The sequence below is a fragment of the Melospiza georgiana genome, chromosome 3, assembly GCF_028018845.1.
Source record: "Melospiza georgiana isolate bMelGeo1 chromosome 3, bMelGeo1.pri, whole genome shotgun sequence".
NCBI lineage: Eukaryota > Metazoa > Chordata > Aves > Passeriformes > Passerellidae > Melospiza > Melospiza georgiana.
In genome coordinates this window covers 65,958,788-65,983,728 of record NC_080432.1, presented here as the reverse complement: position 1 = coordinate 65,983,728, position 24,941 = coordinate 65,958,788, and the positions used below count along the sequence as shown (strand labels likewise).

General features: G+C 39.4%; 1 protein-coding gene across 1 annotated transcript in view; it reads left to right on the top strand.

Annotated features, from left to right (window-relative positions):
• SYTL3 (synaptotagmin like 3) overlaps positions 1-24,623 on the top strand; it is a 29,508-nt gene extending 4,885 nt beyond the window's left edge. Inside the window, exons 3-16 of the mRNA XM_058021022.1 lie at positions 851-915; positions 3,477-3,528; positions 4,944-5,016; positions 5,900-5,972; positions 9,308-9,432; positions 12,891-13,031; positions 15,753-15,931; positions 18,074-18,176; positions 20,356-20,523; positions 20,742-20,838; positions 22,079-22,187; positions 22,978-23,183; positions 24,398-24,499; positions 24,592-24,623. Of these exons, the coding sequence (XP_057877005.1) occupies positions 851-915; positions 3,477-3,528; positions 4,944-5,016; positions 5,900-5,972; positions 9,308-9,432; positions 12,891-13,031; positions 15,753-15,931; positions 18,074-18,176; positions 20,356-20,523; positions 20,742-20,838; positions 22,079-22,187; positions 22,978-23,183; positions 24,398-24,499; positions 24,592-24,623 (1,525 nt within the window). The remainder of the gene's footprint in view (positions 1-850; positions 916-3,476; positions 3,529-4,943; positions 5,017-5,899; positions 5,973-9,307; positions 9,433-12,890; positions 13,032-15,752; positions 15,932-18,073; positions 18,177-20,355; positions 20,524-20,741; positions 20,839-22,078; positions 22,188-22,977; positions 23,184-24,397; positions 24,500-24,591) is intronic.
• Positions 24,624-24,941: the final 318 nt, after the last annotated feature.

Below are 24,941 nucleotides of genomic sequence, written 5' to 3'. Positions count from 1 at the left end.
AGACTCCATCTTATAGTAAGCATCACAAAATTGGCAAGGAAGGGAGATATTATACATGCCTTAAAAATTAGTAAGACATTTAGATGAGAATTTGGAACCTGAAGGATCCAGAGAATCTTATCCTCAGTTCAATTTTTTTTGTCTTTTTAATAATGGGTGAGTTTAAGTCGCAGACTTCAGGAAGAGTAATATTTGTTGAAAATCTGATTGTGACAGAGCTGTTTAATTTGATATAATCTTGTACTTGCTAATCATTACTTTTCTGTTCCTGTGATCCTGGTGCCTTTGTAAGACATTGATGTAACTGATGGTAGTCTCCAGAAAATGGGGAGATGGGCCATGAAGCCCCTGTGCTGCCAGGGCTGTGTAGCTCAGTGCTCCCTGGTAGCCATCCTGAGTTCTGCCAGGAGCCACGTCCTCTACCATGGACATTGCCAGCTTCTCAGACAAGGCTGCAGCTGTAAGCAGCCAGCTCCCCACTCAGCACAAGTGCCTGGGCTGCTTTGTAAGTTGGTTGTGCAGACTGGAGTGCACCCAGGGCTCTCCTGCCTTCAGAGCAATGGCCAGAGCAGGGTGTATCACTTTCCATGGCCAGTCCTACACTGCAAAAGGGAAAAGAAGCTATCAAACAAAACCCCCTCCAAAACCAAAACAAATGTCCCCAAAGGATTCTTGCCCTCCATGTTGTTTTCAGACCCACTGCAAAACCACTCAATAGGTTGAGTAGTCATGAAATCTTAGTTTTACAGTAAGATTAATAAAGGATGTTGGATTGTTACATGGTAACTGAACATTTAAAGAAATGCATTTGCAAACATTTTGATTCTAATCTCTTTTGATTGTTTTCCAGAGATGTGAAAGTGAAGGCTGGTGAATGGTTCTTTGAGGAACGAGCAAAGAAATATCCAGGTGAAGGTAATCACTGGAACAGATCATGAACTGCTATGTAATGTGTAGTTGTCATCTAAGTCAAACACAGAATGTAGTCTGACACTGTATCCAGTGTTTCTTCCATGCAGTCCATCTGTCTGTGCAGTAAATAAAACATGAACACAAATTAGCAGAATGCGTTTAAAAGTATAACTTATTTTGTTGGAGTAATAAAAAGAAGAATATTGCTGGCCATATTTGAATTAAATTTGAATTCATGAGCGTGTAAGACTTCTAAGAAATACAATGATGTGAAATTAATATTGAAATGTTATATGTACAGGAAGAAAATGATCTTGCATTCATCATTTGTCAAAGTTTTAACTTCAGTTGCTTTCACTGAGGAGTTTAAAGAAAAGAGAATGGAATAAACGTCCCCCATGTCTAGCTATAAATCAGGAGAGAACTAAACACTTTTGTTACCTTCATCCAGCTGGCTGTGCCATTGCCTTTTGCTGGGCCTTTTCAAAGCCATTAAAAGTACAAAATTCTAAAAGAAATTATAGAGGATGTGGATGGAATGCTCTATGGAGAATGTGTTTTGCCAGCAAAGGAGCTGTTAGTGTTTGTTTTCACCTACAATAACTAGCAAGGTGGAGAAGACTTGTTTTCTCTTTCCCTTGAAGTGCTGCTTCAGGTAGGCATCTACTGAATTTTGTACCTGACTGTAGTTAAATTATACAGTTTCACTTCCAGTATCTGCATCTATGTTTGAGAGTAGTTGGTAAAATGGAAAGAGCCAGGCCTTAAACCTCTATTGGGAAGCTTGAATAGGAAGAATTTTATAAAAGGAAGAGCATAATCAGGCAAATTTTGGGTGGTAGGTGTTTGTGAAAGGCAGCAGGCAACATATTAAGCAACTAAACTAAAGTTTAATTTCCTGTTAAAGTTTTGTTTTCCTGTTAAAACAATTCATTTAAAATTTGAAAGATTTCACTAAAGTCCCTTCCAGCTAACACAATTTTTGATTTTAAAGTGTTAGCTGACCGATCTTTTTAAAGCACAATTTTATCCAATAACCATTGACAGTAATTTCCCCTCATTCTTTTCAATGAGTACAAAGCTGGTAGTTTTATCAATCTCTATTAATAATATATTATTATTATTGGAAAAGGTTGTTCTTGGATATCGAATCTCATAATGCAAGTTACAGACAGTCTTCTTTTCCAGCAAAATAAATCAGCTCTCACTTTGAATTATGAAAGCTTTGTGGGTTCTAGAAGCATTTTGATTAGTTGGTCTAATGGTAATGCTGTTGACATCACAAAGATCTAAGGATATACAGAAGATAAACCTGCAGGGAGAAATATGTTTTGTTTAGTTCCTTTGATTAGACCAACTGATATATTTAAAGGAGTTTTTAAAAGTGACCAATTTTGAAACACAGCAGCCTTTATGCAATCTTCAATCCTGGAGGGACAGTGCCCTCTTTTGGTTTGAAAATATAACTAATGTAATTGCTAGAAGGTAAGTTGAACTGAGAAAAAAATTTTTATAAGGAAGTTTTCTCATGTTGTGTAGTAAAAAAAATATAAACACATTGTTATGCTTTTTAATAATGTTTTTGTATCTTCTACCTAAAGAATGAGATTAATATTTTCCCTAAAGTGGTAGATTACTTTTCATGACTAATCAATTTAAAATCTAAGATAGCAAATGTTATTTTTCAATAAGAGAGAATTCTAGAGTTCTGATTGAAAATTCTAACATCCTTGAGCTGTTATTGTTTCTACCACTGCTAAGGTCTATTACTTTCGTGTAAGTAATCTTATAATTAATGACAGTAAAGCATGGATCACATGTTGCTTACTGTATCAGGAATTACTAGTGATTAAAGTCACGCCAGATAATTTCAGTTCACCATTTGTTATATTTGTGATTTCCCCCAGGAACAAACAACAGTTTTATGAGTCTTCATTGTTGATGCCTGATGGAGCTCTTGCTCCTTGGTGTCTCCTTGGTGTCAGCCACATCCTGTGGCTGCTCAGCTCAGGGATGTGCCATGGTTGCTGTTTCCCTGCAGGGATGCTCTTAGCAAAGGCTCTTGCTCATGTTTGTGAGCTAGTCAAGCATTTTCATCGTTGCTCAGGTCTCTGGTAGGAAGAGTGAAAAAAAATTCACGAGGTGCAAGAGTTGACCATGTGCCTATTCTTGTAGATGTTTTCAAGCTTCCCTTGGCACTTGAGTTTTGTGGCTGAAGTGTGCTTTAGCGCAGTGGGCCCATGCACTGCCTGCCTCCTGCACCCTGGGAGGCTGACAGCCCTTGGAAACCTAGGAATGGGCATGTTGGCATCTCTGTGTGATTGTCCTTAGCATCTGTGAACAGTTATCTGTGTGTCACCTGCAACAGGGGAGGGTGGAATCATGGTACAGTGTCAGACTTGTGCGTTGCTTGATGTGTGTGCTGATACATCAGCTGGGAACTGACTTCATTCCTGACTTGTGTAAGGCCAGTTCCTGAAAGGCACTGGTTTTAAAAAGTGTTATACAGGCACAAGTAACTGATGTTGCTACTAAATTATCTGGGTTTTTTTCCTCCTTCATAGGCAGACATGAAACAGTTGGTGCAAAGCTCTTGGAATCTTACCAGAATCTGAGGTAAGACTCCTAAAAGGACAAACAGTCCTGGGACACAGCAAATTTGTATGGCTGATATATTTTATTATAAACCAACCAGTAGTTTGTATTCCTTTATTATGAAAAAGAATCAGTACTTTTGGAGTTCAAATGATAAAAGCATAGAAAAATTTTCACTTTTAGCTGGCAGCAATCCACAGAATAGGTCTCACATACAACAGAGAGTAAGTATCATGTTTAGAGTAATAGTGTCTTCCTTGAAATGAAGGGATGTGCATTATCTTTGTTTTATCTGCTTATATTTTTTGCTTAACTATTTATACAATTATCTGTTAAATTTGCCAAATACTTCTAAATTATTGTAGATGAAAGTTATTTTCTAGGTGTCATAACAGCATCATTATTTGTTCAGTGGGAGATATTGCTGATATGATAGTTTTACAATAAATGGTAGACAAGAAGTTAGACACTTCCACTTACCAAACTTAAAAAAAATTTAAAAACCTAGTTTACAGTGAATAAATATTTTGACTGGAGGGCAATACATGACCATCCTTAACTTATTACCAGTGATATATTATGAAGTAACAGTCTGGTTATTATGTTATGAAAGGAGCCTCTGCTTTAAAATAAACCAAACCAAAAACTACAACACCAAGCAGCAACAAAAACAACTACTACCAAAATCCAAACCAACAAAAAAAAATCCCCAAAAGGCCTGTGTAAAATAAGATATGAAGAGGTGATATCAATTTATTATAATTGTTTGGCAAGGCACAGCTGCATAAGAAAGAAACTTATATTCAGCTGGATAAGATCCTAACCAAGACTTGCTCTTACCTGGATGTGATAAAAATTAAAAAAGAATGAAGAAGCAAGTTCACCAGCTACCCTAGGGTCCGTGATTTTGCTGTGATAACAGAATCGGGCAGATTTTTTTTTTTTTTTCACAGACCAGGACTATTTACCACAGATGGAATGGCAGGAATGTTTAAAGGGTCTTTAACAGTTCTGAACCCAGGCAAGGAAAGATCCTTCTAGTATTGTAAATAAAGATGACTACCTTTTGAAAACATCTCTGAGCAAGACATGGGGTGCATTTTACAGCAATTGTGTTTTAGGATTCAGGACACAGACTGTGATACTCCCAGCCATATAGAAATCTAGGGAGCTTGTCCTAAATTTGATCTTCCTGATAGTTCTAATGTAATAATTTTACCTGGAGCACCCCAAGATTGAGAAGGTAGAAAGGTAGTCCTAATTCCTAAGAACAGGCGATAAACCTGTGCTGCAACTGTGACAGACACAGGATGTTGACCCAGACCTTTATAGAGTGCAGGAAACATGGGTAATGAAGGTATTGTGCATGAACATGTTTTATTCATCTATTAGCATCATATATTAATTACTGCACTGTTTATCTCTTAAATTTCCAGTAAAATTTCTGTTGTACCTCCAACTCCACCTCCTTTCACAGAATCACCAGCAGGAACCAACGTGATGGGTAATGTATGTATCTGCAGAATATACATATGAGGGCATCCCTTAAGGTGTCATTCATATGAAAAGGTCAGCCACAGAAATGTGGCAAATAACTGCTGCAACATCCCTCTGCAATATAAATGCAGCCTTTTGCTACTTTGTCATTATTTTTATGCTGCATGGGTACTGGGAGAGAAAGTTTAGAAGCTACGAGGGCTATTTTCAATTATTTTTCAGTTTTTGAGGGAAGTGGTTAACCACTCTACTTGAGATTAGAATGTTGCATCTGGTTATGGTGCCTCATCACAGGAAGACTGGACTGAGATCTGAGTTCTACTCCAACCTGAAGGATCTCGTGTTCCTGTGACATTCAGTGGTCATGTGTCACTTTCATTACTGAGTGAGAAACAGTGAATTTGATGGCTGCCTTTGCATTCCAGTTTCTAGTGGGCAGAATAGTAGAACATGGCTTGAAACTCACAGAAATTGCACGAAATTACTGTTTTGTTTTATTTTGGACTGGCTCCTCAGGCCCTGCCCTGGGTTTTGAAGCCCACTGCAGTTCTGTAAGCATTCTTATGTACGTACCCAGAGTTTGATGAAAACTCTTTGTCCTGTAATAGATAAGAGTATTAAATACCTTACCATAAATCAGTGATGTAATTAGCTGTATTCATGAATTTATGATGTGATCTTTCTGTGAGGAGTTCTGCTTATATGTGAAAGACCACAGAACTGAAAAGATGATTTTCCATACATCAATGTATGTCCTCAGATATATTTGTCTACAGAAGTGAGCAAAGGGCTGCAGCTTTACCCTCTGTCATGAGGTCTGTAGATATGTAATCATGGCAACTTTAAAATTACAAATATTTTGTGTTTTCTTCCTCTTTGCATCTCCCATATGCAGGAACTTGGAGAGTCTAAAAGGTTTAATAAATCTGTGGAAAACTTGTTTTTGTCTCTCACAACACATATAAAAAGTAAGTAGCTTTCACTCTCTTGTCATTCCAGGATAATGTAGTCAAATGTTTTGATTTTTTGGCCACAGTGTTGGCCAAGAAGTTGTTATAGAAAAGGCTCTCAAGTAATGGCTGAAACTATTAATGCCAAGGTTGTGCCAATCTGAAAAACAATACAGGAAATCTGATTTTCCTTAAGTATTCTGCCAGTTGTTAAATAAACTGATTCTTTCAAACCAGAACACCTTTCTTGTAAAGATGTGAAAAGACTGTGTAATTTTTTCTTTTCATTTACCAGGTGTTCAAATCCAGTATATTTAATTCATATTAGAGTAATAACCAATTTCTGATCTTCATGTTATCTGGCTGAACCCCAGCTGACCTAGTTAAAGAGTCTGTCATTTAACAGGAGTTTAATATTTTCATTCACTGACAGTATTCATGAGGACTTCCTTCCTGTTTCTCAGTCTAGTTGTCTGGAATTTTTCAGTGCACATTTCTGTGCTTTCCAATCCTGACAGCTCCTGTTCCCTTCTGATGCTTTTGGTTCCTTTCATTCTCTTACACCACCTGCTGTTCCTAGGGATGCAGACTGTGTGTGCACCTCTAAGGCTGACTACACTGAGGACAGTCAGCCTTTTTGAAAAACAAATTAAAGGCATCAGTGACCAGAGGAAAACAACTTCTGAGCTTTAAGAAGATTACAGGGGCTTGTGAATTTGCATGGATTTGAACAAACCGTAGTATTTTCTTGCTGGCTTCAATTTACACAACCCCATATGTGAGATTAGACCTGAACAAATCTGACTTCAGTGCCTTTCTGCCTTTCCCCCTAACTCTTCTTTTAGTTCTTGTTTGGTCTTTCCTTTAGCTTCTTCCACCCATCCTAAAGACCTATTCTCCTTGAACTATGCAAATTTAATGTTGTGTCTGCGAGAACTCATATTAAAGCTATACAGAGACGTGGTGATTTGCTCCTAAAGAGAAGCATACAGTGGTGTAAGATCCTGGAAACAGTAATGGTTGCAGCATAGAACTGGATGCAAAGTAATTTATGCAGCTTTCTGTTAGTTTGAAGCCTGGCCATATCCCAGAGTTACTGGTAAAAACTGTCAGGACTGCAGCAAACTAATTTATTATCTTCCTGCTACCAAAAGGAAGGTTCTACTCCACTTGCATCTTTCTTTTCTCTCTGTTTCGAGCCTTATGCTGGTATAATTAGCATCTGGAACCTTCTGGAAATTGGTTTGTCTAGGTTAGTATTAACCTAGACAAAACACATAGGTACCTTTCTGCTGTTTTAGTGAGTTAAATGGGATCAAGGTAAGATATATGTTGGAACATGTACAATAGACAGTGCTGGTCCATGTGATTAGGAGCCATATCAGGGATGGAGAAGAGCAGAGCAGGCATTCCAGAGGGAGATGGAAGCAAGCTGTTAGCTCAGTTCAGCTACAGGTGAAACCCCATTCAGGTGCTCTCATCCTCAGTTAATGTGGAGCAGTTTAATTTGGGAGAAAATAACAGGCTGTTGCAATCATTGAAGTCACTAGTTAAAAGAAGTGTTACAGAGAGAAAGACTTGGGTTTCTTGCCTTAAGAAAGCAGCTTTTTCAGACAGTATGGCTTCTCAATGAGATCTGGTACTGTGCTGATAAATGTTTTTGATCACGACAGTCTAAAGTTGTACTCTGTATCTTATCTAGATAAAAATATCCTGGTTTGCAGAGGTATTTAGTACACCCAGCTCTTGTGTGCTGCAGTAAATAAACCTGGAGAAGCTTGCTGTGCCTCTGACTCTCTCACTGGAGGCAGCGTGTGTGTGTCTGAGCGCAGCAGGAATGAGGGATGGGTGTGTGCAGCACAAAGCTGCCACTGTACATCTGCTCCTTTGTGCTGCTGCCTCCTGTTCCAGGGGCTTGGCAGCAAGAGGACATTCTAATCCAATGGTTGCCTTTTGGTGAATGGAAAATGAATTACTGGTTGTAGTTTTATTTGCAGTGAAAAATTGCCCTTGGCAGTAGAGAGAGTGTCAGTCTTAATGATATTTGGGTAGAGGAACCAAAAGAGGAATAAATATGAAAACGGAACATTTGTGTTTTCTCACACAACAACCTGTTCTGTAACCTGTTCCTTGTAAGAGAGTGTGAGGCAAGGCTGGTGTTTCTGCCTCTACTGCTGGTCAAGCTCCTCAGATTGTATCTATTCCATTAGAACTCTCAATTCCAGTCTCTTTTATGATCTCTGATTTCATTGTGTATGTTAAAAACCTGGTTTCGTTTACAGAGATGGCTTAATTGAGCCTGCCTTTGAATGGGTCACATGGTGCCTTAATGGTGTACACAGAGTACAGTAAACATCTGAGGACTGATTGCTGCTAAGAACAAAACTAACCCAGAGTGTCTTTAAAAATCACACTTGAGTGCCATTGTTTTTGAATACCATAATGTTGTATTGTCTGCTGTCTGAGGTTCCTCCACAGAGGTTCATGTTGTGAGAGAAGTGTTTATTTCTTCTGTATGAATTAAACATATGATAGCTATTTCATGTGCTACTTATAAATTTTTAATTCTTCATGAGAGTCTATGTGGGACTGACAACAAAGTATCTGCAGTTAAGCCTGCTCATATTCAACTTCAGAAGTCATGGATGAGTGCTGCCCTTCCCTTTAAGCAAAATTCTGAGTGTACACTAAGGAATAAGAAGTGGAAAGTGGGCCATCAGATGTTCAATCACCCTGTAGATTTATTTGCCAATAAACTAAGTGCAACTGAAGTGCTAATTCAGTGAGATGCTTAAGTATGGACATAAGCTTATCCATATGAATAATGTTGTTGAAGTCAATGCAGGCTATTCAGGTTCTTAAAATAATATGTGGTTTGGGACCAGAGTATGTAACAGCCTTCCTTTCATCCATATTTTGGGATACATTTCTAAATATTTTCCAATATGATCTTCTTTCTACTTCTCATTGTCATGTTGCTTTATATTGTTGTAATGATTTTGCTTTTATCCTGAACCAAACCAAACTGGTTTACAAATCAAACTATACATAGGAGCTGTAGTAGCTGCTTCTGAGAGGAAACTGTATTTGATGGCTCACCATTCCTTGCAGCAGCTATAATGATAGGCAGCAAGGAGTATAATTTCCAGTTGAAACAGCATGAAAGGTTTAGGCAGGCAAATATAATTATATACAATATGACAACCACTTGTCTTCCCAGCTGTTTCTTACTCTTAGGAGATCAATGCTAAAGGTACAGGATGACAGTTTGAAAGCTACAGAATTAGCCTATGAATCTATAGGATTGCTTGCAAAGTTTGTTATAGTGGCTTTTCTCTTTATTCTATCTTCAGAAATATCAAAGTCCCAGAATGATATGGCTGACAGATGTGTCCTAACCACAGATTATGGGAAGAATGTGGAAAGAAGAAAGCAAAGAAGGAGCCAGTCTGACACTGCAATCAACATTACAAGCAGGGTATCCATATTATTATACATAGTCTCTAACTGTAAGAGCTGTTTCAGGGTGAAATACATTTGTGAGAGCAATCATGTGCACAGTGGAATTTTTCTTTTATTTTATGAACAGGACATAGCTGATGTTCACTGACTGGTCAGAACTCTGATTCTTCACAAGGTTTTTCACAGATTCTGTACAACTGATGTCAGCCCAGAGTCGAAATGTTAACTGGGATTTTTAACAAGGGAGGGAAGGATGGCAAGGATGGGACATTTTGCTCTCAGGTGCTCACAGATTCTCTTGAGGCTGAATTGATACCTGCTCTATGTGACTGTTAGACTGAAGGGAGGTGCTCTGTCTTGTCTTCTTCCTGCCCCTTTTGCTGCTGAACAGAACAAGCTATGACCATCCTGATATTTTCTGAGCATTTTTTAACTTGTCAGGGAAAAAGCATTGCTGTTAGTTGCTATGCAACCTCTCTTTTCCTTTTGCTTTGGTTACAGTCTCTAGCTTTCAGTGTTTTCTTGGGAAGTTTGGGAAAAATCCAGTCAAATGTTTTCCTATAAATTGTGCAGGGCTGAAGATGATCTCCCATTTCTGTTTTAGAGTTACACTGAAGATTGTTTTGTACACTCTCAGCTCTCAAGTGACTGAACTTTGTCCATACTCCGTTTTGCACATTGTGGTCACTTACTGAATTGCCTTGTTAGTCTGAGTGAGGTCAGTGTGGTTTGCTAAGTGCCTGGATTAGATGCTGAGAAAAGCCCTTGCTTTGGGCCAGATCTTGTGGCACACATTGCTCACAGCTCCCATGTGCACTTTTTCATTTTCCTCAGAAGTGTTGGGTGCTGATAAATGGAAGAGACAGGATGTCAAATTGCAGGGACTGGGCAGGTTGAATTGGCCCAACAACATCTGAGAACTCTGTGAAATTAGTTCTGGTATTTGTATTTGCAAATAAATTATCAATAGAATTGGCAACAATTATTGGTTACCTGAGTGCTGCTTTCATTGTGTCAAGCCACACTTTGGTATTAGCTTTATTCCACAGGCAGAGAACTGCCTCTCTAGTGCATTGAAAAACATCACAGTTGGAGGCAATATGAATTCAGACTATGCTTCACTGCATGCTGATCACAATCAATCTGCCACATTTAAAAGATGGGTATGGATTCTTTGGCTTAAGAAATTAATTAGTAGGGGAATCCAAATTATTTGTGTGGGTTTTTAATTGCCTGTTTAGAAATTTAGAACTTATGTCCACGATTTGCATTGCAGGTTTTGAAAAATAGGTTTCAGTGTTTCTGTGCCAGAGTGCTATTTCTCTGAGTCATTTCATCACTGGACTATATTTAAGCTAAAATTTTAGTTTTGTGAGAAGTAATGTTGATTTTTTTTTTTTTAATTGTGAATGTCCTTCATCTTTGTTTTCCTTTAGAAAGTTATGGGACAGAACCTGTTTTAAATTACACTTGCCAAACAACTCATTATATTTATAAGAAAATATCATGTTGAAATCTTACTTGTTATGATTTCCACCCCAGAAAAAGCTTTTGTTTTCAGAACATGAATCAGAAGAGTGGCTTTCCCCCTTAGAAACTGTTAAACTGTTTTTTTTCTCTAAGGAGTGACTGTGAAGTAGTAACTGTAACCACAAGTTTGAATTTGCAGTTTTTAAAACTGGGGCACTATTTAAGCCTCAAGGATGATATCTGTTTCTTAAGTTTGTTTTCTAAATTTGTGATGTGTGCAGAGCTTGATTCCTTTGGATTAAAATTGAAAGAGATTATACTTAAACTCAGTATTAGTGAGAAAACCAAATCCAATGGCAAGAAGTACCAGCCAGTGTAAAATCTGGATTGTGAGGGCCTCTCATCTTTAGAATGCCCAAGTTTACTAAGGAAGTGCAGCTATCCCTGCCTCACTGGGGAGCAAGCAGGCATGAGCCACGTTTGGGAGCTGTGTGTGGTGCACTGGTAGCTGTGGGATTACCTCTCCTGTGGCAACAGCAGCAGACATGGGCTGGGCTGGGCTCTGTGAGCTGCTGCTGAGTTTAGCACTACTGGAAGCTGAGTTGCCTTGTCAGCCTCTTCTGTTCCGTACTGCACAATAGCACAGTCTTTCTGATCCAAGTAGAAGCTAAAATTCAGTGTATTCAGCTTGTTTTGGTTAGCAAGTGAACGTCGCCTGTGTTTCAGGTTTTATAAAGCAGAAGACACTTTCTCTGCTAGGAAATACTATTTTGGGTTTACTTGGGGGTTTTTTTGAGACTATTCTGAATGCATTTTCTGTCTGTTTCCCTCTCACAAGGTAACTTAGTTCTTGCATCTGTTCTTAAGGCAGGGCACTTAATAGACATCACAATTTCTGTGTGCTATAGTAACAGCAGACTGGTTAAGATTTTGCACAACTTATTTTTTTCAGAAGTAATCTCACTGAATTATCTCGCCTCTTGTCCTCATTCTCTAGTGCTGTCTGCTGCTGTGCAGGAGGGATTCTTTCACATTTCCTGTTTCCTGTGTGCAAATAAGTCCTAATCCTTGCTATTGATTCAGTCACACTATATTCTCTTTAGTCTTTCAGGTAATCTGTTACACACCTTTTTAAAATAACTTAATTTTCTTAGATCCTAACCATGTAAAATTTCTTACTTTGTTTTTTTCCTATCCATTGAGATGTCAACATACTTTTCATAGATTGTATTATCCCCAAGAGGTGGTGTGCCACAAACACCAATATTTTGAGCATATTTCCAGCCCTATGTATTTGTATTTCAGCACTTCATTCTATTAGCTGTTGTTCTTGGCAACAGAGGTGGCTGAAGATAAATCTCAAGGACTTTTGATTAATATATATATAGATATATAACTCAGAAATTATCAGGGTTTTCATGGGAAAATTTGAAATGTGAATGGACTTAGTCAAAGCAAAGTCAAGAACACCTTGGAAATTTAAACTTTTTCTATAAACAAAGAAAAGAGAACTTGTCAGTCTGTTTCTATTTCCAAATCTCTTTCAACTTATGTTTATTCTTGCATAAGTAAATATGGGCATGTGTCATGCATATTGCAAAACACAGTTTTTAATTTCCTGGAGGCAAGATTATATTTTCTTCCAAAATTACTGTTTTGTTAAGGCTTAATAAGGACTTTTATTAATATATTGCTACTTTTGGTGTGTTATTAGTAGACTGCTGTTAGTAATTGCTAGTGATTGAGGTTGTGACCCTTAGATTAGCTGGTGGTATGTTGATTTTTAAAAATTATTAATATAATGAGTGTACCACTAACTGGGTTGAGAGAGTTATAAATCAACATTTAAATTAAGTTGCTACATTATCTTTGAAGGTGTGCCACTTGCATGACCTTAATCAGAGTCAGTTGTAGATATTTACTGAGTTTTTTTCTGATAACATTCTTGAATCAGGACATTTTTCTTAAATTGAAAAAAAAAATTACTTTCTGAATTTCTTACAGATGAAAAGTACACCCAGTCTGCAACAGCTCATCACTGGGGCCCAAAATGACAGTGAAACTCAGAGCAAAAGTAGTTGCAAGGAAGAAGACATAACAACCAGTCCCACGAGTGATACAGTTTTCTGTGATGGCAAAAAACATGTAAGTTAAAGGTGAAGCCCAACAGAAGAGGTGTTTAAAGGGAACTGATAGAAAAGCTTGTGCAGAATGTTGGTGTATTTTGGATTATATCATAAAAAGAAGGAAGAATTGCACTTGAGTTTGTTTCTGATGAAAGACTGATGCCTTTGACACAGTCCTCATAGTAACACTGTGAACCTTTTGAAGCATGAGGCAAATTAATAATGGATAATTGATGGATATATCATCCACTGATAATGAATAATTGATAGAATAGCTTCTTCTGAATTTTGCCAATGCAGCTAATATTCTTCCCATTTGATTCTTAGGATTGGGATTATGAATGTGGTACTTTGTCACCTGGTATCTGGCTTTTTCTCTTCAAGCTTCATTTACCAGAAGGGTTTTGTCAGTCTGCAAGAACTGTGGTACTGGAAATGTCAGTGGAAATTCAAATGTCAGAATGCCAGTGAATGAAGTGGGAACTGACAGTGATGGAAGCCAGGGTAGCAGTTCATAGGCTTAGGGGATGACATTGAATCATCCTCTGTTGGATGGCATTTTGAGTACTGCAAATGAGAGAGAAGGAAGCTGGTTATAAATGAATTCAGCACAGTGCTTTAAAGCCTCTGTGATTAACTGTGGAAGCTAATTTCTATATATTAGTGATGAGGTTAAGCAAGGTGAAGTATACAAAGAATTCCTGACTGATCTTGTAAGGAAGGGAACTCAAATGACTTAGGGACTCACAGTTAAACCAGGCTGCTCACTTGACAGAGAAGCAGAAACACACACCGGGACCTGGGTGCTCTCTTGTAGCTCATTGCACTGAGGAGTCTGAGGTGTTCAGCTGACAAATGGAAAACAGTTTTGTGTTGCATTTGTGATTCTAATGACAACCATTTGAGCTGGGGTGCAGAAAGCTCAGTCTTAGAACTGAAATATTTTCTGCTGTCTTATAAAGGTGGAGGTCAAAATCCATTAACTTTCTCTTTATGGGTAATTGTTGGATGTTGAAGGACACTCCATCAAAAATGTATCTCCCAGAACATCAGATGGCATTGCTCCCAGCCATGCCAGCAGAAGTACAATATGTTAAGTCATTGCTAAATCCCTGCTCACTGAACCTAAAGTGGTGACTTCCACATAAAATGTGTGGGATGCCTGATCAGGTGGGAGATGTATGTAGTGATATTCAGTCCAAAAATCATTAATCACAACCTATCCAGCCTTCCTAAATAAATAGGGTGTTCTGTGGAATACGTATGAGGGACTTTCACAGAATTTTGGTTTGGGACATGTGAGCTTAGGACAAAACTGTTTGCATTCCATTGCCATAATAGGTTTTGGTGGGAAATAAACATTTTCTGGTCTGGTGAATAAAAATATGTTCGGGAATGAAAGTGCAGAGCTGAACAAAGCTGCAAGTTAGACTGATTACGCTGATACACTTCTTGTGAAGGGAGCAACATTATTTGTGACAAGCATCAGGTCAAAACAGTCTTTTAACTTCCTCAGTAAGCATTCTGACCCTTCTTTTGACACGTGTGTGTTGCTTAGAGCTGAAAAGAGAGAGCAGATAGCCCCTTTAATAAATCCCTTGGTGTGAAATGAGTATTTGGCATGCTGTACAAAGGAGGAAAAGCATCTCCACAGCAGGGAGATACGATCTTGCAAACATTGCTTTGCACTTGTAGCTGCTGGGTTGTGCAATGCAGAACTCCTTGGCCAACCAGTCCTGTGTGGGTTGGTGTTTGTTTTCGGGGGGAGGAGTGATCTAACACAGATATCTTAGCAATCTAGGGCAGTGTTGCTGAGAAACTGATCACAACAGTGGTGCCTTCGTGACAAATGCTGTGTAAAAAGTTTCTAGGGCTCACCTTAAAGAATATCATTATAAATGAATGGAGATCAAACTGTTCTGAGTTGATAATTTGTTGCAGTGAAGGCAATAGCACCCTAGAGTTACGTGTCTGGACTGAGCCACCCAAAGGATTGATCTCTTCCTGCTTTGCAGAGTCCTGCCTTCTGTCAATGCTAGATGCAAGTGCTCTTTATATGTGGTTCATCCACACATATAAAGCATCCACCCCTTTGACCCAAAGGTGGAAGTAAGTGAAAGGAGAATAAAGTAGCTGAGCTCAGCTAGGGAACATATTTATGCACCTACAAGCAACAGCTGGAAGTATTCATGTTTTAATCTCTCCTGAATGGTCTGCAATACAGAATACATAATTTTTATATGGAATTGGGACATCTTGTAAAGCATTTACTAGATACACCGGCCACTTTGGTATTTCCTCTAGTGCATGGTAGAACCAAATGTCTTGATAGTGTACCCTACTATGAGCAATGTATTAAAAACAGTCTAATTCAATGGGGTTTTTTCATGTTTTTAGATTTTAGAGGGTTTTTTTACTCTCAGATACTTAGCCCATTTTTCTCATGGGAAGCAACATAGCAGTTTTATTCAGAAACAGTTTCTAGATCCAGAAGTTACTTAAAGCATTTTCTCACCCTAGAAAGTTTACTGAAGAGGGCAAAGCAGTAGAATTGCAATTACAGTTGTGATTTTCAGGGATGTTATGGAAGCAATGGAATGTTTTATACAGATTACTCTAAATTTCATGATTTGCAGTAGCTTTACAGTCATATCTGTAAAAATATTGACTACTGATGGAAATAAATGTTTTGTCCTGTTTGATCTGAAGCTGCATTTACCAAGCATTTGTCTTTTCTTAGGGGAGCTTGTATAGTCTTAGCAGCACTTGCACTGAGTCTGGATATTTTGGCAAGGCTAACATCACAGGAGAAATAGAGTTTGCCTTAAAATACAACTTCAAAGCTTGCATCTTGGAAATCTGCATCAAGGGATGCAAGAACCTGGCTTATGGAGAGGAGAAGAGGAAAAAGTGTAACCCGTAAGTATTTCTGTAGAGAAGAAGGAACAAAAGGAAAGCATTCTGGTTTTTACAATACTGATGCATGTTCTGAGTGAAATGGATTGATAGATGATTGTGTGCAGTACTGGCACCTTCTGAACATCCAATATACACACCAACCCTCTGTACAGATGCACACTGCAAGACACATAGGTTTCATACCAGTTCCTGTTCCATTGTGACCATTTTCTGCTAGGAATTCTCTTTCCCTGCCTGTGAGCAGGAAGCTGGGGATGTCCTGGGGCCTCAGGAATAGCTGTTCAGTTTTCAATTCCTAAGTTGTGGCTGAAACATGAGATATCCTGTTTCTAATTCATCTGCTGACCCATTGTGGGTCACTGGGTGGTTGCTGTGCTGCTTGGGTGCATCCATCTTCTCTGATAACATTTCTTCCATTTTCTGGAAACATTTCAGCTGCTACAACATATTTTTAAAATCTAAAGCTGTTTAATAATTATGCACCATTGTAAGAGGAAGCAGTAGATATTTCTGTGCATAAAACATGCCACAGAAAATCTTGGTTGGATAATTAAACCTTGGTGATTTCTCTGTTTATCACTAAAGAGTCCTCTCTGACCATGCAGCCACTGACAGGAGATGACCAGGTAGGATCCCTGACTACCTGTTCTAGCCCCTGCTGTCTCACTGTGTTTGAGCATTTGAGGGGCCTACATTGGAATTGTGGACTTGCAATCACCTTTACCTAGAAGGACGATGGATTTTGTGCAGATCTTGCAGAGAATGCTCATAAAGACAAGCTTGGTGATGAGCAGTGCCTGGCTGGAGGAGCAGCCTGTGGAGAAGGGCTGTTTGGAGCACTTCAGAAGTGGGTCAAGGTTCTCTAAGTCCCCTGGTAGTTAAGCCAGGCAAACAGTTGCAGGAAGCCTGAAAGGCAATGAGGGAAGTGCTGTGTAGTAAACATTATGTTCTCTATGGGTATATATTTATATACTTCTGTTGGTTTCCAAGTCAGATGAAAAAGTACAGCACACTTATTTGACATGCTTGCTGAAAAGCAGGCTTTTAACTGATGTTTAAAACCTGATTAATTATTTAGCTTATTTGCTGGTTTGAAGTCTGGCTGGCTATGTTTTAATTAAAATGATCTGGGCTCACAGAGCAAGAGGCTAAATCTTCTAGTACCTGTATATTTTAGAAACTAGCTTTACCTATGGATCAGTTTGGAAAAAAATAGGGAGTATGTGTAAGTTCTGCATTGATGATATGAGATACAGCTGATTTTATCTGCCCAGTAAGTTAATCAAGAGGCTCTTTTAAAATTCATTTAAATCATAATATCTGAAATATGTTTAAGTACAGTTTAAAAGTATTTTGTATTGTGTAAACAGCTGCTCCTTTACCTGGCAGGCTAGAAGCACTCTCTATTGCTGAAATTCTTTAGTTTGGAAGCCATAACACAAGTATAGCCTACTGAACTGATATTAAGGGAAATATTTAAGTATTAGTGCTCACTTGACCTACACTTGAGAAACTTTGGGTATGAGTCATTGGTGCTTGATATTGGTTCAGCTCAGCTTCCAGAAATTTTTTTTGGCTGGTTTTTCTTGAATCAATGTTAGGGCAATCTTGAGCCCTTGAGACAATCTCCCATTTTTGTTCTAGTTGCTGTTAGAATAATTAGCATTTGTAAGACCTCCGAGTTATTCTGTATTATTTACCTGATGTGAAGATGAGATTTTTTTCATGAATGTTGGGGGACAAGTAGCAGTGATTCTAAAGTTGATTAAGATCACATTTTTTCTTTGAGCACATAATATGCTGTTTGTTTTCATCATAAAGCTGTCACTACAACTGACAAAGTGACTTCTTTAGGGGGCTGTTTTATCAGAAGCCAAGAGTATGACAATAGGATTCCTATTCAGATCTTAATCTCTCCCCAGCTGTAATGGAATTGAAACTCATTAGCTGAATGGTACACAAAGATAGCTGAATATCCACAAGGATATTGAGAAAATATATAAGTAATATTCTGCCATTTCATTGCTTGGGAACTTCCAAAGTTGCTTAAGAATTAAGAAAAATCTCCTCTCATCTAATTGTTTTTTTCATTTGATCCTCCCTGCTCCTTGTGATCCCTTTCCATATATCTTTATCTCCAAGGTATGTGAAAGTTTATTTACTTCCTGATAAATCTCCTTGGAGTAAGAGGAAGACAGCTGTCAAAAAGAGCACAGTGGATCCAGAGTTTGATGAGACTTTGAAGGTATGGTTTGCAATCCCATGCTGCTAACTTGTGCATTTCCATGGTACAATCCTGCATGTTCTGAACTGACCTGATGGGACAAATTTAGGAATCACTGAAAATAAGTCTAAAAATTATGGTTTTTCAGTCTAAATAAGAGAGAGTTGCTTTTGGAGCTGCAACAGTAAATGGCAAACCATTAGAGAAGTCTGCCTTTGTCCAAGAAAGGACTTTTAGTGAATACTGGTATTGGTCTGATTTACCACATGGCAAAAGCAAAATGTCTTCTATAGATGCTTTTTCTTGTACATTCAGAAACTGGATGAATTGGAGAGCAAATATCCCTTTCAAGTGACACCCTTTGGTCAGTGCCACTTGAAGTGTCTCTCTAGAGTTAACTGTGTCCCAGCTGAAATCCACCATCTCTAAAAAATGTCTCCTTCCTTTTCCCTCTGCAGCTGATGCCAGGCTGTTTCTTTGTACTGTCTAATTTCAAACATTAATTATCCCATAGAGAAGAGTAGTTATGATTTCAACTCCATAATGCCTTTTAGTATTGCTTCTTGCATCCTTGTTAGAATTGTGTATAAGAAACAGGAATCATTATTCTTACCTCCCAGACACCTCATTAAATACAAAGCTGAGTGCTGTCAGCCAGGAGAGCCTGCCTTAGTTCGGTTGTTCCCAGCTTTCCCAGCTCCACTTCTCTACTCAGATCACTGTAAACCATTTTTTTTTTTTGTGTGTGCTTTGGCAAGCTGCAGTAGGACATAAGATGATGAGTTCTTCAGTTGTATATTGTCTTGGAAGTGATATGACACAAAGTCAGTGGAGAGGCAAAGTTGTGTTGCTTCTTGAACTACACAAAATTTTCAGTGTTACCCCCAGTTCTTGGTGTGAGTGAACATCAAGAATCAATAGTGAGTGAAACAAACAAAATGTTCATAAAGGCAATAGTTAAAGTTTGATGATAACATAAAAGGATTTTTGTAAAGTATGTGGTTCTTATACAGCCCAAAGCCTATCTATAGGGTTTAAACTGGCAGAAAAAAAAAATGGCCAGGAATTGAAATCACTGGTCCTAATTTTATAGTCATTTTTCCATGCCAGTCATGCAGAAGTGATTAAGGAGAGTGAGAGCCATGCCTGAGCTGGCTGCATAAACTCTAAAGGTGTTTACTTGGAAATATTTAAAAATTGTTTAATTATTAGTTTATCCAGAGTATCACAAATGGTCAAAGGTGCATAGCACTGCTGCAGGTGAGCTCCATCATGACACTGACATCTAACTGGGTGGGATTCAGCTGCAGGTTAAGGCACCTGCATTTGGAGGTAGCTGCATGTGTGAGGGCTGTGTGAGTGCCCTTGGGAGTCACTGGAGCCCAGGGTGACTCAGGGTGATGAGCTGCAGAGCCCACACCCAGCTTGTGATTCAGCAGCCTAAATATGGGCACTGATTTCCTTGCCTGTGCCATTGCCTCCAGCTTTCCATGCAGGTCACCTGTGGGCTGGGTTTGGCAGTCTCAGGGGTGTATTAGATACCCAGCAATGTCTCAAAGGGCTCTAACTATGTTTGGAGAGTGGATCAAGGCTTTCATTAGTCATCAGCTGAATTACTTCCTTCCCCCTGCTGACTGCATTAAGTAGATGTCCACTGACCAGAATGGGAATTTACGAGCCATCATTAGGTGTCTTCTTCTTGAACTGGCTTCCAGTGCAGCCACATTCTGCTGGGAGTGTAAACAGAAATATATATATAAATATATATATAAAAACATATATATGTATATAAATGAAACATGCAAACAGAAAACCCCAAAAAACCAAACCCAAGCAAACCGAAAACATGCAATCCCCCAAAAAACCCCCCCCAAACCAAAAAGAAAAAAAAAAAAAACAAAAAACCCCAGCAAAAATGGTCAAGAGTTATTTAAGTTCTGAATTTATAATCAAAAACTTTAGCAAGGCAGGTCAAGGTATTCCTGGAATGTTGTTTCCTATTTGAATGAGCATTATTCAGCATGTGTAATATATAGGTAGTTGGGTTTTTTTCAGATTGCAAAGCACAGTCAGACAACATGGCTCTGTCTGCATCCAGAGGCCTTCAGTCATGCTGTGGCTGGGCTTGCTGGGAGCAGGTCATGAGCTTGGGCTGCATTCATGCTGTGCACTGCTCTGTAAATGCTGTTTGTCTTTCTAGTACAAGATTGAGCACTCCCAGCTGAGAAGTCGGCAGCTTCAGATCTCTGTGTGGCATGCAGGAGCTCTCAAATACAGGGTGTTTTTGGGGGAAGTGGTGATTCCTCTGGCAGCATGGAATTTTGAGGAGGACTTGATGCAGTTTGACTGGTACCCACTCAAACCCAAGGTGATTTCAAGTTTTTTGTGCTTCATTGTCCCTTAAGAGCAAGATAAGGTGAAAGCTGTGAGAAAGATCACCCCTATGAGATCATTGGGGGGAAGGTGCTGTCAATCCAGCCCATTAGCAAGATATGTTGGAAGCACAAATAAGCTGTGAGAAGGATGTGAGAATAAGCTGTGAGCATGATTGCAGTAATGCAGACTTCTGTGTGTCCCTTTCTTCAGCTTGAGAAGCCTGAAGATCTTGTCCAGTACAGTGCTGAACTCCTCGTGTCTGCAAGGCTGTCGGTACCAGGCCAGTATCAGAACCTCCAGTCTGAAGGTATGCATGCACAACTGCTTAACAGTTGCTCTGTGATCCTAATGATTTAGTTGCTCAAGATCCTAATCAGCAGATCTTCTAATGATCTTAGAGGTCTTTTCCAATATAAATGATTCTGTGAATTCCTTGGCTAGAAAAGAATCCATCAATGAAGGATGGGCAAAGTGTCCACGTATGGGTTTTTTAACAGCTACAGCAAATGGTGTTTTATATCTTAGGTTACTTAGAATCAAAGCATTTTGAAGATTTTTATTCAATGCATGTTCTGTTTAATGCCAACAAAAGTTGTTCATTATAATGGCAGCAGTGTTGCATCCAGCTGTTTTCCAAACTTGTGCCTGTCATGATGTTACCAGTAAAGGTTATTCTGAGGGTGAAACAGCAGTTCTGCTGTCCAAGGCAGAGACTGCCAATTTGGGAAAATTTGGAACGGAAGTATCTGCAAGGATACCAGACCAGCACCCTTGGCTTTCTCCAGTGGTCTCATCTTAGGGAGACTGTTTCACTTGAAAGGTGTTAGGTTCAAAATGTATAGTCAGGATTTAGTTTCTAGTAATGAAAACTTGTAAGTACACTAAGTATTGCTGTAGTATGTCAGAGCAAGCACCTGCTGCTGGAGTGAAATAAACACTTTGGGAGGGAGGGATGGGAAAACCTCCTTTTCCTTACCTCCCTAGACCTCAGTGAGGTGTACAGACATTCAGAGCTCCAGAAGTGCTCTCTGTGTCAGGACCACAGCAACAGGTAGAGACCAATGGGGATCTCTAATTAACTGTTTTGTTACTATTGTTCCCTTTGCTTTCCAAATGACCCCAAAGTTACCAGCTCTATATCTTCTGGTTTTCCTCCCTGTGCAGGCCTGTGTTTTGGGTCTGCTCTGTGCCTTGAGCTGTGAGTGGAGCAGTGCCACACCATGGCTTTGGCTCTCTCCACTGCTTCTGACTGTTCCAGAGAAATGCTTCTGTGTGTACTGCCCTGTATTTGCTTTTCACAAACACAACAGAAAGCTTTGTCTTTGGAACAGGGATCACAAAGCAGCCTGCTGCTCACTGCTTGGTTTGCTTTGTGTGTGAATCATTCACTGTACAAACATTCAAATCTATGAAATGTTCCTAGTCCAGCCTTATGACTCCTTATCTCAGTAGTGCCACTTAGGCATTCCCCTGCTTACTTTTAGCAGCATCTTAAGCTATGAGCTGAGCTAACTGGCCATTTCATGTGATAAGTGCTCCTTTTTCAGGAAACAAAGACCAAGGAGTTCTCAACTGCCAGCTTCAGGTTATGATATTTGGGGCCAAGAACTTGCCCGTGCTGAGATCTGCTGCAATGCTGAACTCCTTTGTTAAAGGGTATGTCTGAGACCTAGCACTTCAAATAGAGGCTGTCACATGTGTTCCATGCAAATGGACATATTAACATGTTTTCAGCAGGAGACTGGCATGGGAAAGTGGCATTGCCCACACTCTTAATTGGAGTTCCTGGAAATGGTGACACTTGGGTGTCTGCAGAGCAGCAGCAGTTTGCAGGGTAGTGATGGGAAAAAGGTGCAAATAAAGAGGCTGTTGTCACAGTTTCACCTGTGCCTTTGCAGAATTAAGTATTGCTCTGGATACATTGAGAACTTCTATCCTCTTCTTGACATTTCCAAAGCAAAGGAGCTGAATTTTTCTTCAGTGTGCTGAGTAGCTTGTATGTGGGATTGTTTTACTTCCTTGCTGTCAGGCATCAGATGCCACTGGAAGGACGATACTGGGGTAAACTTACATCTCACAAAACCATTGCACCTGTTGTGGCCCCCACCTTTGGTGAAATGGATGGGCAAAAGTTTGGTTTGAGGCACTGTTGGGTAGCAGCACGTGGAGCAAAGACCCCTTCAGCAGTCAGTGACAACAGAGTCAAAGCAGACTACAAGAGCCTATTTGCACCTGCACTAAAGGCTGGCAGGAAAAGGTGCAGCTCCCAAAATCAACACAAGAGCACCTTTTATACCTTTCACTAAGGCTGAACTTTTTTGCTATTTAGGGCAAACCAACGGGCTCTAGTTAAGCCCTCTAACCTCTATTTGGTTATCAAAATGTTTTGTTTTCTGCTTGAGAAATCAGTATCCTTGCTGAACTCTTTTTTTTTGTGGGGGGGAAGTTGTCTTATCCTTCCAGACCAAGCAGAGGTAAAGCAAAAGTCTCCTGTCCTGAAGAAAGAAACTTGTCCACAGTGGAAACACTTGTTTGTCTTTGATGGTGTGACCCCAGCTCAGCTACAGCAATCATGTCTGCACCTGACTGTCTGGCACAAGTCAATTTTCAGCTCAAGTGATCAGTTCCTAGGAGGAGCCAAGCTTGGTGCAAGTAAGTTCTCTGTCACTGAAAGTTGAATGTAATTTGGGGAAAATGCATTTAGTTTACATCCCATGCAATAATGAATTATACTGTGCTATTTATTACCTGCTTTCACATGCCTACACATGCAGTCCCAGCCTCTGTCCTGAGCAACTTTCAGTCTTGGGCTCTGATCATGCAAGAATTGATACAGGTGCTTCTGTTCAGGTCTGTGCAGAAGATCAAGGTTGTCAGTGGAAATTTTCAGGAAAGCCGTTTGTTAGCATGGTGATTTTTATGGGTCAGAGCCATGCTAAGACCAGCACAGAAATTGTGTGCTCTAACTCACACAGAGCTCTACACATTTTTAAAGACTTATTCCTTTAATTGTTTTCTATTAATTGGCTTACTTTAAATAACTTCCCATCAAAAGGAAGCAGGAGAACTGATCATCCCATAGACTCCAACCTTACTTATGTCTGTGCTTATTACTTTATATCCACAAATCAATCCATATCCACAAATCAATCCAATCAATGAAATACTGGAGGTGACACTTACTCCAAAGGGGCTATTGGATGATGTTTGTCTAACCTATGAGTGAGCTTTCCTTCTCAGGGCTGAGCAATGCCTGAGAAACCCTCTGCTCACTAAGTAGGCTGTGTTCACTGGTAGTTGAGCAGGGAAGCATTGTCCCTTTGAAGGCTGCTCAAAAGTTCTTCTCCCAATGAGTTAAGTGCCCTGGCTTTCAGTATTTGAGAGGAGAGGGTCAAGTGTTTTGGTATCAGCCTGCAGTTTACAGGAGTATTATCACTAGTGGTAGCTCAATGTCATGCAGTTGTTTTGCATGAAGTTGTTTTGCTTATCCTTATCCAAAAGCCAGCATTTGCCTTTCTGCTAGAGCAGGGACTATCTGCTTGTAAGTGATCCAAGTCTTAAACATGGAATGAACTGAAGCAGGAGGCTTAGTGCCCTTCTGCTATTATGAGCATGCACACTTGCTCTTCTGCTTTTAGTCATACAGCCAAAAACTTTTTCTTTGCTGCAGGTTGCACTCTTCAGAAAGTGCTCCCAGTTTAACAGGATGTAAATAATAGTTCAAAAGTATAAATCCCATTTATTGCAATTAGTGCCTCAGGAGCTACAGAACAGCTGAAATTACTGAAGTGGGTGAAAGGGTTGGCCAGGAGTTGGGTAAGGCCAAGTGAAAAGTAACTCTGATCTTTCCTTTTGCTTTCTTGCAGAGGAATTCTTTGGCTCTATGGACCTTGCTTCTCAGGGAGTGCTCCAATGGCAGGAAGTGCTCCACAACCCAAACACATGGATGGACTTCACACTTGTACTGCATTCAAATAAGGAAAACTTTAAATCATGAGAGATTATCAGACAAAACCTTTCCTTTCCCATGTCCGATATTTTAAACTGAAGTGGTACATACACTTCAGTTCTGGAAAAAGTACACTGCAATAGCACCTGCTCCAGTTATTTTGGGAATAGAATTATGTGTTTGAACGTGTGTGACATTCTGAATGTGTTATTTCTTCAGAAGTTAAGGCTTTAGCCTGTGTCTCTAGCTGGAGTGTAAGGATGATATTGTTTCTTGAGGAGTGACAGCCTCAGTTTGAGATGCCTTATCCTGTTAAAGCAACAGGGGCCAGACAATGTGCAGCTTTCCATTTCTAGGCCTAGCAGAACTGTTACTATTTTATTTAAATCACAACTAGGACTACTTCTGAGAAAATGACTGTTACAACAATAAAGTTACATTGTTTCACTCTCACATTGGTG